Source organism: Pygoscelis adeliae, unplaced genomic scaffold (assembly GCF_000699105.1).
Source record: "Pygoscelis adeliae isolate BGI_AS28 unplaced genomic scaffold, ASM69910v1 Scaffold438, whole genome shotgun sequence".
In the NCBI taxonomy this organism is placed as follows: Eukaryota; Metazoa; Chordata; class Aves; order Sphenisciformes; family Spheniscidae; genus Pygoscelis; species Pygoscelis adeliae.
This window is the reverse complement of record NW_008825313.1, coordinates 111,473-123,849: the sequence shown is the minus strand read 5'-3', so window position 1 is coordinate 123,849 and position 12,377 is coordinate 111,473. Positions and strand designations below refer to the sequence as shown.

Here is a 12,377-nt window from a genome sequence, read left to right as displayed (position 1 = left end):
GGCCCCAAACCCCCCAGCCCAGGCCCCATCTGGGTGCTGCGGCATAGCCAGGGATGGGGCAGCTGCAGCCGCTGCAGGATGGGGGCTGGGCAGGACCATCTTGCAAGATGCAGCCCCGGCAGCGGGAGCATCACTTGCGATGACAACAATGCTGCCACTGCCTCTCTCTGCAGATTCGGCTGAGCGGGGGCCGGAGCCGCTTCGAGGGGCGGGTCGAGGTGGCGGTGGGGGCTGGCGACGGGGACCAGCTGCGCTGGGGTCTGGTCTGCGGCGAAGGCTGGGGTACGCTGGAGGCGATGGTGGCCTGTCGCCAGCTGGGTCTGGGATTCGCTAACCACGGCTTACAAGTAGGTGCCAATGCCAGCTTGGCCAGAGCAGCGAGCCGCCACCACCACTGCTCCGTGGGGACGGGGACAGGGACAGGACTGGGATGGGGTGGGAGGTGGCATGGCACAGGGTGCCTGCTTATGGCCCCAGGGCTTCCCCACAGATCCGCCTAGCCGGCGGGAGGACAGCGTTTGAGGGCCGTGTGGAGGTGAAGCGAGGCAGTAAGTGGGGCACGGTGTGCAGCGATGGCTGGACCACCAAGGAGGCGATGGTGGCCCGTCGCCAGCTCGGCCGGGGCTACTCCCTGCACGCGGTGACGGTAGGTGCCAGCAGGGAGGCCCCCAGTGATACCCCAGCAAGCACAGGCACCGGCGCTTCCCTGACGGCTGTGGGGCTGTATGGGGGCAAAGGGATGTGGCCACTCCATGCTGCAGGACGGGACCCTTGTGGGCAGCCTGGGTATGTGGGTAGGGTTGCACCGTGGCTGGGTGCCGGCAGCAGCCTGGGGACGTGTGAGTTGGGTCACCCACAGCAGCCAGCCCTGCCACCCAGCCTGTCTCTCCCCCTCCCCAGGAGACGTGGTACTGGGACGCCAGCAACGTGACGGAGATGGTGCTGAGTGGGGTGAAATGTGCTGGCCATGAGATGTCCCTGAGCCACTGCCAGCACCATGGCACCAGCCTGAACTGCAGGAACACAGGCACGCGCTTCGCTGCAGGCGTCATCTGCTCCGAGAGTGAGCGGCAATGGGGTTTGCAGGTGGTGGGGTCCACAGGCGGTGGAGTCTTCGGGCAGTGGGGTCTGCAGGCAATGGTGCTGTGGGGGGCCAGGGGCTGCAGATAAAGGGGCTGTGAGCAATGGGGCTGTGGGCAATGGGGTTTGCAGATGGTGGGGCTGCAGGGTCAGCCTGTGCCCAGCCGATGGGGAGAGCACACATTCCCCCAGCTGGCTCCGCCCTGCCTGCGCTGCACGCTCGCCCCGTCCCTGCTGCCTGCCGAGCAGTGGGGCGGCTGTCTGTCCCTGAGCAGCTGCCTGCTCCCCAGCTGCATCCGACCTGCTGCTGCATGCCCCGCTGGTGCAGGAGACGGCGTACATTGAGGACCGGCCACTGCACATGCTGTACTGCGCTGCTGAGGAGAACTGCCTCTCCAGCTCGGCCCGCCTGGCTAACTGGCCCTACGGGCACCGTCGCCTGCTCCGCTTCTCCTCCCAGATCCACAACAACGGCCGTGCCGACTTCCGCCCCAAGGCCGGCCGGCACTCCTGGGTCTGGCATGAGTGCCACCGGTGCGTGCGCAGCATGGGCAGGGACAGGCATGCAGGCAGGGGAACAGCCTGGGCCGGGGGGATCAGGGAGGGGAGAGGGTGATGGTGCTGCTGGGGTGGGCTGGGTGAGGGTGATGTCGGGTAAGGGTGGCACTGGCACCTGCTGCCTGGTGTCCAGTTTTGCTTGCTTTGGCTCAGGGCTGTCTCTGGATGAGCAGTGTTGGGGCTGGAGGCCCTAGGGGGGCAGGACAGGGCTGCAGGCTGTGCCCTGCAGCTCAGGCCCCTGCTTGCCTGGGCCATCTGGCTGGGGACAGCCATGTCCCCTCCCAGGGCAGGACTGAGCTCTGCCCAACCTCACAGCACTGCAGCCTCAGAGCAGGGGCTGTGGGGACCTTCCCCAACAGCGAGGGGCTGGGCAGGGGGCCCCTCCTGTGAGTCTCCTGTCAGCTCCATGGGTCTCCTTCTCCACCCCAAGCATCCCCTGAGCTCCCCAGTGTCCAGGCACTGGTGTAGCCAGGGCGCTGTGGGCTCCCTCTTGCAGGCACTACCACAGCATGGATATCTTCACCCACTACGACATCCTGACCCCCAATGGCACCAAGGTGGCAGAGGGACACAAGGCCAGCTTCTGCCTCGAGGACACTGAGTGTGAGGAAGGTGGGCACCGTGAGGCTTTGCGGCACCATCCCTGCCCATGTCCCCACCATGGGGCTGCCCATCCCCAGCCGTTGTGCATGCTGGGGCCAGGCCTCAGGGGGCGATGCGGGAGTTGGGCAGAGGGCTGTAGCAGGGACAAGCCACGCTCTCTTCCTGCGTGCAGATGTGGCCAAGCGGTATGAATGTGCCAACTTCGGGGAGCAGGGCATCACCGTGGGCTGCTGGGACCTGTACAGGCATGACATCGACTGCCAGTGGATCGACATCACTGATGTCAAGCCAGGCAACTACATCCTGCAGGTGCTGCAGCTGAGCCATCACCAGCACCTCTTGCAACCCTCCCACGTGCACCCCCACCCTCTGTCCCTGCACCCCCAGTGGCCCAGCCACCTGGCCCTCTCTTCCCTGCTCTCTGAGCAGGTTGGGCACAGTGGGGTTGGCGAGGTGTGTGCTGGTGTGGGACAGTGCCTGTCATGCCCAGAGATGTGCAGGGCTCGTGCAGGAACTGCTCAGGCACGCTTCAGCCTGGGTTTTCCTGCTCTGAGCAATACTGCTCATGGGCACACAGTGCACAGTGACAGGGCCACCCTGCCGCAGCAGCAGCCACCAGCTCTTTGGAGCCCTCCAGCCCATCCCGCTGCAGCTGGGGAGACAAGTCCTTCTGGGGCCGGGGTGCTGGGGGCCATGCCACAGGCAGCAGCTCCGCTGAGGCCAGGAAGGCGAAGCTGACACAGTGTGGGGCTGCAGCACTGCTGGGTGTGGGGCAGGTGGCTGCGACCCTCACTGTCAGTGCCCCACAGGTCGTGATCAACCCCAACTTCGAGGTGATATGGCAGTAGCACACAGAATATCAGATAGAGGTGAGAACACAGCATGGGTGGTCAGGGGAGTGGCACAGATATGGAAAGAGAGCAAAACCTGGGGCAGGGGGTGTCCTGGCAGGGGTGGCCCAAGAGGAGGGCAATGAGGGGGCTGCAGGAAGCAGTGGGGCTGGGGGCAGGCTGAGGGGCTTGAGGCAGGATGGCTGGGCTGGCACGAGGAGGCAGGGGCTGCAGTCCTGGGGGCAGCTGCGGTGGGAGCGGAGGCGCTGCAGGGGGGGCCAGGCAGCGTGCAGCACCAGAGCCAACAGCTCTTGCCCTCTGCCCACCCAGGCGATGCACTCAGCGAGGAGGCCAACAAGCGGTTTGAGCAGTACCCCGGTCAGCTCAACAACCAGATCTCATAGGGCCCCAGCCCCTGGGGAGATGGGCATCTCCCTCCCTCGCCCCGCACAGGTGGAAGTTGCTGGGGGGCCAACGGGGAGGCCTCATGCCCAGCACCACCGCCACCGTGCCCTGCTGGGGACTGCCCGGGACTCACTGTCACCAGCTGCCCTTCCCCACCTCAGGGAGCTGATGCTGGAGGCACTGCACACCTGCACCTCCCAGCCTGGGGCCACCAGCCCAACCACTGGCCAGAAAACTCTGCCCATGTCCCCTGGGCTGCGGCACATGGGTACGGTCTGGGAGGTCCTGTACCCCTCACCACACCCTCCCCTCCGCTCCCAGACCCTGCCATCCCTGATGCACCCCACGTCCTGTTCCCCCATTCTGCCCTGGTTCCTCTCACCCCACAGCCCTCCCTGGGGCTCTGCCCTCAGCCGGCCCCAGGACCCACCTCCCACACAGGGACTCACACCCCTGCGCGGCACCAGCTGAGCCCCAGGGAGCCCCTTGTCCCCTGGGGAGAGTGTGGCTGCCCCTGCCCTGGCAGCACTGCCTCCAGCTGCCCGGCAGCAGCTTCCACACCTATCTCTTAGGTGTAATTTTAATTTCTCTATAAAGTTGTCAGTTGTATTTCCCCAATGGCTGCTGGCTCTTCTCTGGGGTGGGACGAGGAGCCTGGCAGGACTGGGAAGCACAGTGTAGCTCATGCTGCAGGGCTGGCTGGCACGCTCCAGCAGAGAGTGTGGGAGCTGCACCCCCCCATCCCCTGCATCCACCTCCAATATCCACATGGAGCAAGGAAGCTCCCCCCTGCCCACACAGCCCTCACTGGGCGAGGACCAGCCCCACACCAGTACCCCACCAGCTGCCTGCACCATCCTCAGTCAGTGCTGGGCTAGAGAAAGGTGGTACCGGTCCTTCTGGCAGAAGTCCATGCGGGTGAGAGGAAGGGGCCAGCAGGAGCCCAAGTGTAGCTGCTGGTCTGTCCTGAAGCAGCCCCACAGCACTGCACTGGAGGGAACAGATGGGGCCACCCTGGTGCAGCAGGGACGTGGTGAAGTGCTGGTTCCCCCACACCAAGGTGCAATGCAAATGTTATTGAGCAGAAATCCCACCATGGGGCTGCAACCCACAAGGATTGCAGTCTCGCAGCAGAGACAGGCTGCCTCAACTGGCATGGAAGGAGCAGAGACAGGGGCAGAGACACTTGGGGCAGAGAACAAGGACTTGACATGAGGGCAAAGGGAGGGACACCCCAGCTCCTGCAGCTCTCGCACCTCAGCCAGACGCTCTGGTCCCATCTGCAGCAGAGAGCAGCACAAAGGCCACTTCAGCCACCTCCATGTTGCTGGGGGACAGGCTGCTCCTCCCCGCATTGGGGGAGGAGGAGAGGGGCAGCCAGCTGTTGGGCTGGGGCAGGCCCTGGCTCCGCACTGCGGTCAGCACTGCCGGTGCAGCTATGCGAGAAACGCTGCCCGGCGTCTCAGCTATTTCCCCGGCGAGCAGCCGGCTGGGGCTTGTCGGGGGAGCAAATTCCTCTGGTGAGGCCAGGGCTGCCTGAAAGGAGGCCTGTTCTCCAGGGCGGGAGGAGCACACGGGGGGAGCAGCGGCTCAGAGCCACCCTTCACCACAGCACCCCCAAGGAACTGTGCTTCTTTCATCTCCTAAAAATAACAGGCAGGGAAGAGGGCTCAGGAGCCCCGTCACGGGCAGGGCCTGGCTCAACATGTGCATTCCTTCTGCAGGAGCAGGGCTGGACACAGCCCCTCAAGACAGCCCTTGCTGCAGAGCTGCCTGCCTCCCACAGCCTCTGGCAGGGGCCAGAGTGAAGCAGGGGCTCTTCCAGTAAGGCAAGGAATAGCCAGAGCTGCTCCCTCCCAGAATGGCTGGCCGGCCTCCTGGCCGCCAGCTGCAGAGCACACAGAGGGCCCAGCCGGTCCCCAGGGGCCAGGCTGCGTGCGTGGGAGAGCAGTGCTCCAGCATGGACAGACACCAGGCTGGGGGAGGGACAGGCAGCGCCAATGAGGCACACATAGCCCCGGCACAGGCTACTTTTGGCCCTCCCGAACATCAGGGCCAGTGAGATGCTGCCCCAGCCATCTCAGAGTCTGGCATCGACACCCCTTTCACCACGACCCGGAAAGCTGCTTCATGGATGCAGATGTGGATGCAGACCTTAGAGCATTTGCAATGCTCCCAGTGGAAGCAATTTGACGAGGCAGACATCTGCCACGTCCCTCTGGCCTCACGGGCCCAGCCACAGCAGCGAGTGCTGCCAAGGACCAGCTGAGCTGGCACACCAGGGAGGCAGGGAGAGCCGCCCCAGTAAAGCCTGTCCCAGAGCAGCTCCGAGGCCACTCTCACTCGCAGAGGAGGTGGCCTCACAAGCCACAGCTTGACGGGTGCCCACATGTTACAGATGGAGGAGTCAGATCCCAGCCTGTGCAGGTGCCAAGTGGGTGGCAGGAAACCTCTACCCTAACACCGAGAAGATCCCTGGAGGCACAGCTGGTGTGCTCCTCCGCAGCTGGAAGGACTCATGTGAGGACTGACAGGAGGGGCAGGGTCCCACACAGCCCAGCCTCCCCTAGGCAACTGCCGCTGCCATGGGAAGGAGGCCACACAGCACTGGAGGGTCCCTAGAAAACTGCTTTATTTGAGTACAGAGGGGAATGGTTGCACCATGAGTCCACCCAAGCACCGGGCTGGGCCCCCTCTGCCTGGCCCCTTCCAGTCCCTCACAAGCTCTCAGTCTCTCCCTGACAGGCGCACAGACATGGCTCAGTCCTGTGTCCTTGGCTCTCGGCCAGCACCACCAGCCAGCATCCGCAGTGGCCTGTGTGACAGCACCACTACTCCGTGACCTCAGGGACGACGCTCACCAGCAAAGTGTCGTAGCCACGCCGCACCAGCAAGGCCAGGCTCTGCTGCGTCCGTACTGCCTCGTACACATCCTCTGCTCGGCGCGATGCCTGCCCATTTATCTCCAGCACGACATCACCTGCCTTCATCCCTGCCCTGTGGGGAGAATAATGACAGGAATACACAGTGGGTGAAGCAGACACTCAGCTTCATCTTTCCATAAGGAAGGGGAGCCAGGCACTACAGGAGGCTTGGGCTGCTGCACCAGGAATTCCTCCAGCCACACAGGTACCAACAGGACGCTAAGCCTGGGCAAGGGTCACCAGTGGGTTTCTGCTGCAGACTGATGGCTGCGGGGCCCAAGCCCTGCTGCTCTGGAGCAAAACACTCAGAGCTAAATACATCCCATCCTGCATAGCTGCTTTCCCATGCCACCCCCCAAAGCACAGGGCAGCACTTACTGATGGGCCGGGGAGCCAATGATCACCTTGTGGATTAGCACTCCGTAGGAGACATCGGGGAAGCTGGGGTCACGCAGCTTCAGCTCAGCCAGGATGCTGCAGAGTGAAAATCAGCATCATGGTAAGGAGCTGCGAGGCAGAGCAGGGCTCCCACCCCACCATGGCTGCACAGGCTGAGACCGTGGCACAGAACCTCTCCTCCTGCATCCCTGCATGCTGCTAAGCACAAGCGACCAGCTGCAAACCCCAGGGGCACCCAAACACCACCATCTTCCTGTCAAAAACTAGAGAACAAAAGTCCTAACTGTGCCAGGGAGAGCTGGAAACTACCAGAGCAGCTGCCAGCTGGATCACAGCTACTGGTGATGCACTTCCCCTGTCTGAGCAGCCCCATGTCAGACCACCCTTCTTGGTATCAGATCTACCCCTCCCCTACTGCAGTTTCACTTCTCTGCCTTTGGTGGGTAGGACACAGAACAAAAGCTATGCCCCCTCTTTTTGCCAGACATGTCAAGCAGAGGTATACCTGCATCTCTCCTCCAGAGTCTATAGACTAAACAATCCCAGTTCCTCCAGTCTTGCTGCAGATTAGGTTTTCTAAACCTAGCTTAAATTCTGCACCTCTCACTGCTCCTCTTTGGACTCTGTTCAACTGCTCCTCACCCCTCCTGAAAGCATCCAGAACTGGACACAGCACTCCAGCTGGATCTCACCAGAGTGGAGGGACCGTGCATCATGTAAACAGCATTCTTCCCTCAAACACTGTGCATCAGCTCTGATCCGCTGCAGCCCCAGAAATTCTCATGGTCTCTCTGCCCAGCTCCTTGCTCCTTATCAGGTACCTGTTCAGTCAATTATGGCTCCCCACTTCACACTGGTCCTTGCTGAACTCTGCTGTACTTTTTCACAGACCTTTGCAAGCTGCCATCCCTTCTTGATTTCACAGGATCACAGCATGGTTGAGGTCAGAAGGGACCTCTTGAGACCATCTAGCCCAACCCCCCTGCTCAAGCAGGCTCAGTCAGAGCAGGTTGCCCAGGACTGTGTCCAGTCAGGTTTTGAGTACCTCCAAGGTTGGAGACTCTCTGACCTCTCCAGGTAACCTGTGCCAGGCTTTGACCACCCTCCTCACAGTAAAAAAAGTGATTTCTTGTGTTCAGATGGAATCTCATGTATTTCAGTTTGTGCCTGTTGTTTCTTGTCCTGTCACTGGGCACTACTGATAGAACTACCGATTTGATGTGGTCTGCACATTTACTAAGTTAAGTCTGCTTCTTTGCCTCAGTCACTAAAGCTGAACAATCCATGCCCCTAAGCAGGTCTCTGTACAAACATAGCAAACGCATGATTTTGTGATTTTAGGCTACATAGCACTAAGAGTGGCTGCACCCAGTTGTGGTGGGTTGTTGACCCTGGCTGGCAGGTAAGTCCCCACGCAGTTGCTCGGTCACTCCCCCAGCAGGACGGGGGAAAGAATTTGAAGGGCAAAAGCAAGAAAACTTGTGGGTCTAGATAAAGATAGTTTAACAGGCGAAGAAAGAAAGAAAAGAAAAAAAAAAGGCAAAAGAAAAAAAAAAGGCAAGTGATGAAAAGGCACTCACTGACCACCGCCCACCAGCAGACTGATGTCCAGCCAATTCCCGAGCAATGGCTACCTTGGAAAAACTCCCCCCAGTTTTATTGCTAAGCATGATGTCATACAGCATGGTCAGTTCAGGTCAGCTGTCCCGGCTGTGTCCCCTCCCAGCCTCCTCCCTGGGGGTGCCAAGTGAGAAGCAGGGCAGGCCTTGACACTGCGTAAGCACTGTTCAGCAACAGCTAAAACATCTGTGTGTTACTAACAGTTTTGGTCACAGATCTAACACACAGCACCACGTGGGCTGCTATGAAGAAAATGACTCCATCCCAGCCATACCCAGTCCACAGGTCAGTCAGATGAGGCATCCATCTTCCCCACAACCCTATCACCGACAATGCCAGCTGTGGATGAGATAGTTCCCCAGATACCTATGGCCTTCAGCTGCCTGGCTCAAGAAGCTCCTGAGCTGTAATGCTGCATCTTTGCATTTGAAAGCCAGTAAGATTTTTTTTCTGTAAAGTTTTCTAGTTGCTCTTTTGAACCCTACAACATCAGCAAGTTCCGTCACACACTGCATGAAGAACCAACCCATGTTTTGGATGTCCCTCTAGCAACACCCTTGACCAGCAACACACCCCAGCAGCAGTTTTTTTCCTTCAGCGTCTCTTTCCTTTGCTGTTTTCAAAGTCCTTTGCTTAGTCCCTACTTACTCCATGCTGTAAGACAACTGCAGAGGGCTGTGCTAGCCAGGGCCCTGTCTCTTCCCATGGCCTTCTGTGGCCAAGGCGAGGATACCTAGGAGCTCCACCACAGCTGAGCTCAAAGCCATTGGCACACCTCCATTCCCTTCGGGCAGCACAGCAAAGGCCTGGTGTCTCAGGAAGCTCCTGCCTGCCAGACAATCTGTGCAGCAGGACCAGGATGCCAAGGAGCTTGTATCCAACATGGAGCTTCTCCTTTTTCCTGTGCTAAGGCAAGTTTCTGGCCTTTCAAATGAGCATGTTCAGACAGTGTAATCACCCGATTCCAAGGCAAGCAATCCCTTGTTGGGAGATCTTCCCAGCAACTGGGCACAAACAAGCCTTGCAGTCAGATGGTTTCCCAGGACCAGCTGCCAGACTGCTCACTGGCTACGCTGAAGCTGGACCTGCTTCCCAGGAGCCATGTCCTAAGCATTTCACACTTCTTCCCTGACAGACTTTGTCCTGCATGCCTGTCCAGTGAAGCAGGAGGAGGTTGGGCTCCCATATCCCACAGGTTTTGCCGAGTACCAGCACCATCTACTGGGCATGCCAGCAATGCTGACAGTGTTTCCCCACCCACCCCACTGCTCCAAATCTCAGGAGGCACAGAGCATCTGCTCCTCCATTTGTGTCCCAGGCAGGAACCCCAGAGACTGCTCGTGGTGTCCAGAGGTGCAGGCAGCCTGCAAACCCAACCAACACACAAGAGCCAGGAGAGCTTTAGCCAAGGGCAGAGCATAGCCCTGATAGGTGTTTCTGCCAAGGACACTACAACCGCCAACCCCACTAGCATGCTGAGCCCCAAGAGTCAGTTAAAGGTCTCTTGAAAGATGGCTGCAAGAGCCAAGGAACTAGAGCAGGCACTCTGTCCTTGAAAAGGAGAACTGCTCTCAGAGGTGAGAGTGCAGGTCCAGCACGCTCCTAACACATGCACTTGCTGCCCCTAGAACGCTGCTGGTAGGTGTTTAGGTATAGCTCCTGCAGCAATTCCCTCCCAGGGCTCGCAGCCCTGAGTGAAGTTCTGTGCAGGCCTGACCAGGGCTGTCCAGCCCTCAGCGGGGCACAGCTGCCACTGCCTGCAGGGCACCCATCTCAGGGTGCTTGGTTGGCTGCCAAGGCCACGGGCATGTCTTGGGGACCAGCTGAAGCAAGGGCAGCAGGTGATCCTTCTATCAGATCCAGGCAGGTTGTCTGTCTGCAGTCCTCTTTGCTGACCAGAGCGTTCCTTGAGATGCAGAGGTAACACAATGCCCTTCCCAAGCCACAGCCATGAGGGTGAAGGGTCTCAGACCCACAAGAAGTCATCCTCCTCCCACTTGCTAGTGCTGTACTGGTCAGCACCACGATGACTACTTTCCAGAGGCAGCACCCAGCCTTCCTCCTGAAACCCATGAGCCTCACACCACCCTCTGGGTGGCAGCCACACTGTGTGTGCCAACACAGCCTCCTCTCCTACCTGTTTACCTCCTCCCTCAGTCGACTACTGCAGGCAAACCTGCCATTTCTTATTCTGAAAGTCCCGTATTCTAAAACTATTTCTGCACCACAGCAATTCACCTGGTAGATCCTTCCTCCCAGAGAGTACAACTTGCCCAAATGTTTCATCACAACTTTCAGTTGGCATGTTGTATATCTATTAATTACACAATGTTTCTGGTGGCTTTTCATTCATGCTGTGTTGCAAGGGCTCTGTATCGAATTCCCCTCAATGACAGACTGATCTGGCACTCTGGGGGATAGGTTCAGGGACTTTTTATCTGCTTGCAGATTCTGCTACAAGTGTAGAAACTTGCACGCTTCTAATTTACCTCTGACACAGCCTAGAGTCTAAACAAAACAAGAGCATAAAGAGATTTGAGAGTGAATGCTTACGCTGTGAAGACAATCCTCCCAAAAACAGGCACTCTCAGTTAGTTTGGAAGATCCCATCATGCAGTCACCATGCCCCAACAAGACTGGTCTGTTGGCCCTGACCACTCATACCTGGGTGTAAGAGTCAGCATCATCACCCCTATGTAACGGCGCTTTGTCTCTGTATTGCCAAACCAAGAGCCTGTCGAAGGAAAGGACATCAAATGACAAGGCTGAAAACAGACACGCACTCAAAATAGCGCTGAGCTGAGCCAGCCAAGTCACAAAACCCACACACCTCAAGGCAGACACCGTGCAGAGGGAGTCATTCTGATTCCCTACCAACAGCTTATTTAAGTTCCATTTACCAGTTAGAGCTTTATAGGTATTGCATACTTTGCTTTCCTGGTTTGAGTTGTCATTTTTTTGACTGAGAATATCACTCCATGGTGTCAACATGAGAACCAGAAAGCAAGAATCTGCATTAAATAAACTATCAAACAAACACAAAGGAACAAAAAGAGGCAGTGTCCTACAGGACTACATTAAGTACCTGTCCTTTATGACACAGCTGAATCCTGCACCTGCATTTTCATTAGTACACACAAGGCTAAGTAGCCCCCAGTTTCCAGGTCATCCTTTCCCTTTTTTGAACACCAAATAGTGGTCCACTGATTTTCCCATACGCTGAGATCTACTGAGAAGTAGCAATGAACAACAACAAAAAAATCCTCACCTACTCCTGGGGACTTAAGTGCAAGCTACTTGGGACACTTTTAAAAGTCTTTCCCTGCAGCAGATGCAGGGCAGCATCCTCCTTACAGTTTGTTAGGCCCCTGTGGGCAGGGAAGTAGCAGCACAGCTTTCCCACAGCAGAGGGGAGTTTCATACCAGATGGGAGAACCTTCTTACCCCCAAAGACTTTCTCCCGCTCTGCTTGCCTTTCTCTCAGAAGGGCCCAGAGCCCAGCTGTGCCACAGCTTCCCTCTTTCATCCTCCTCCTTCTGGCCTCCTTCCCCCAACACCCGAGCAGGGAGGCACCCAACTCACTTTTGCGCTGCTCCTTCTTTTGCAGGAACTTCCGCAGCCGGTCTGAGGGGATGGCAAAAGAGATGCCTGATGTCACCTTCATAGTGTTCACCCCAATCACTTCGCCATCCTGCAGGGGAAAGGGCACTGTGCTATCCAGCCTGCATCATTGTGGAGAGGAGGGGAACTACCGTGCAAGCCTGGAGTCCTGCCTGTGCGCCCATCCCTTCCCAGCCTGCTTCTTCTGCAGCCTGCCCGACCCTGCTGAGGCTGGTCCCACGCTGCAGCCCATGCAGACCCTCCCTCTGCCCTGCCGGCCTCACCAGGGTAGGCTCGGCTCCAACCACGCCACAGTCCCATTGGCCCAGACGCTGCACAGGGCTCCCACAATGGGCTG

The 12,377-nt window shown here is 58.5% G+C and overlaps 2 protein-coding genes across 2 annotated transcripts in view; one reads left to right on the top strand and one right to left on the bottom strand.

The window, feature by feature from the left end:
* The window catches only part of LOXL3 (lysyl oxidase-like 3), an 11,668-nt gene extending 8,193 nt beyond the window's left edge, over positions 1-3,475 (top strand). The window contains exons 9-15 of the mRNA XM_009330265.1: positions 174-347; positions 901-1,063; positions 1,371-1,614; positions 2,135-2,250; positions 2,414-2,550; positions 3,051-3,085; positions 3,229-3,475. Coding sequence (XP_009328540.1) covers positions 174-347; positions 901-1,063; positions 1,371-1,614; positions 2,135-2,250; positions 2,414-2,550; positions 3,051-3,085; positions 3,229-3,475 — 1,116 coding nt within the window. The remainder of the gene's footprint in view (positions 1-173; positions 348-900; positions 1,064-1,370; positions 1,615-2,134; positions 2,251-2,413; positions 2,551-3,050; positions 3,086-3,228) is intronic.
* A 2,623-nt stretch (positions 3,476-6,098) lies between these two features.
* HTRA2 (HtrA serine peptidase 2) overlaps positions 6,099-12,377 on the bottom strand; it is an 8,705-nt gene continuing 2,426 nt past the window's right edge. Inside the window, exons 5-8 of the mRNA XM_009330264.1 lie at positions 12,002-12,110; positions 11,084-11,153; positions 6,779-6,874; positions 6,099-6,473 (exon numbers count right to left, since the gene is read on the bottom strand). Coding sequence (XP_009328539.1) covers positions 6,308-6,473; positions 6,779-6,874; positions 11,084-11,153; positions 12,002-12,110 — 441 coding nt within the window. The 3' untranslated portion in view covers positions 6,099-6,307. The remainder of the gene's footprint in view (positions 6,474-6,778; positions 6,875-11,083; positions 11,154-12,001; positions 12,111-12,377) is intronic.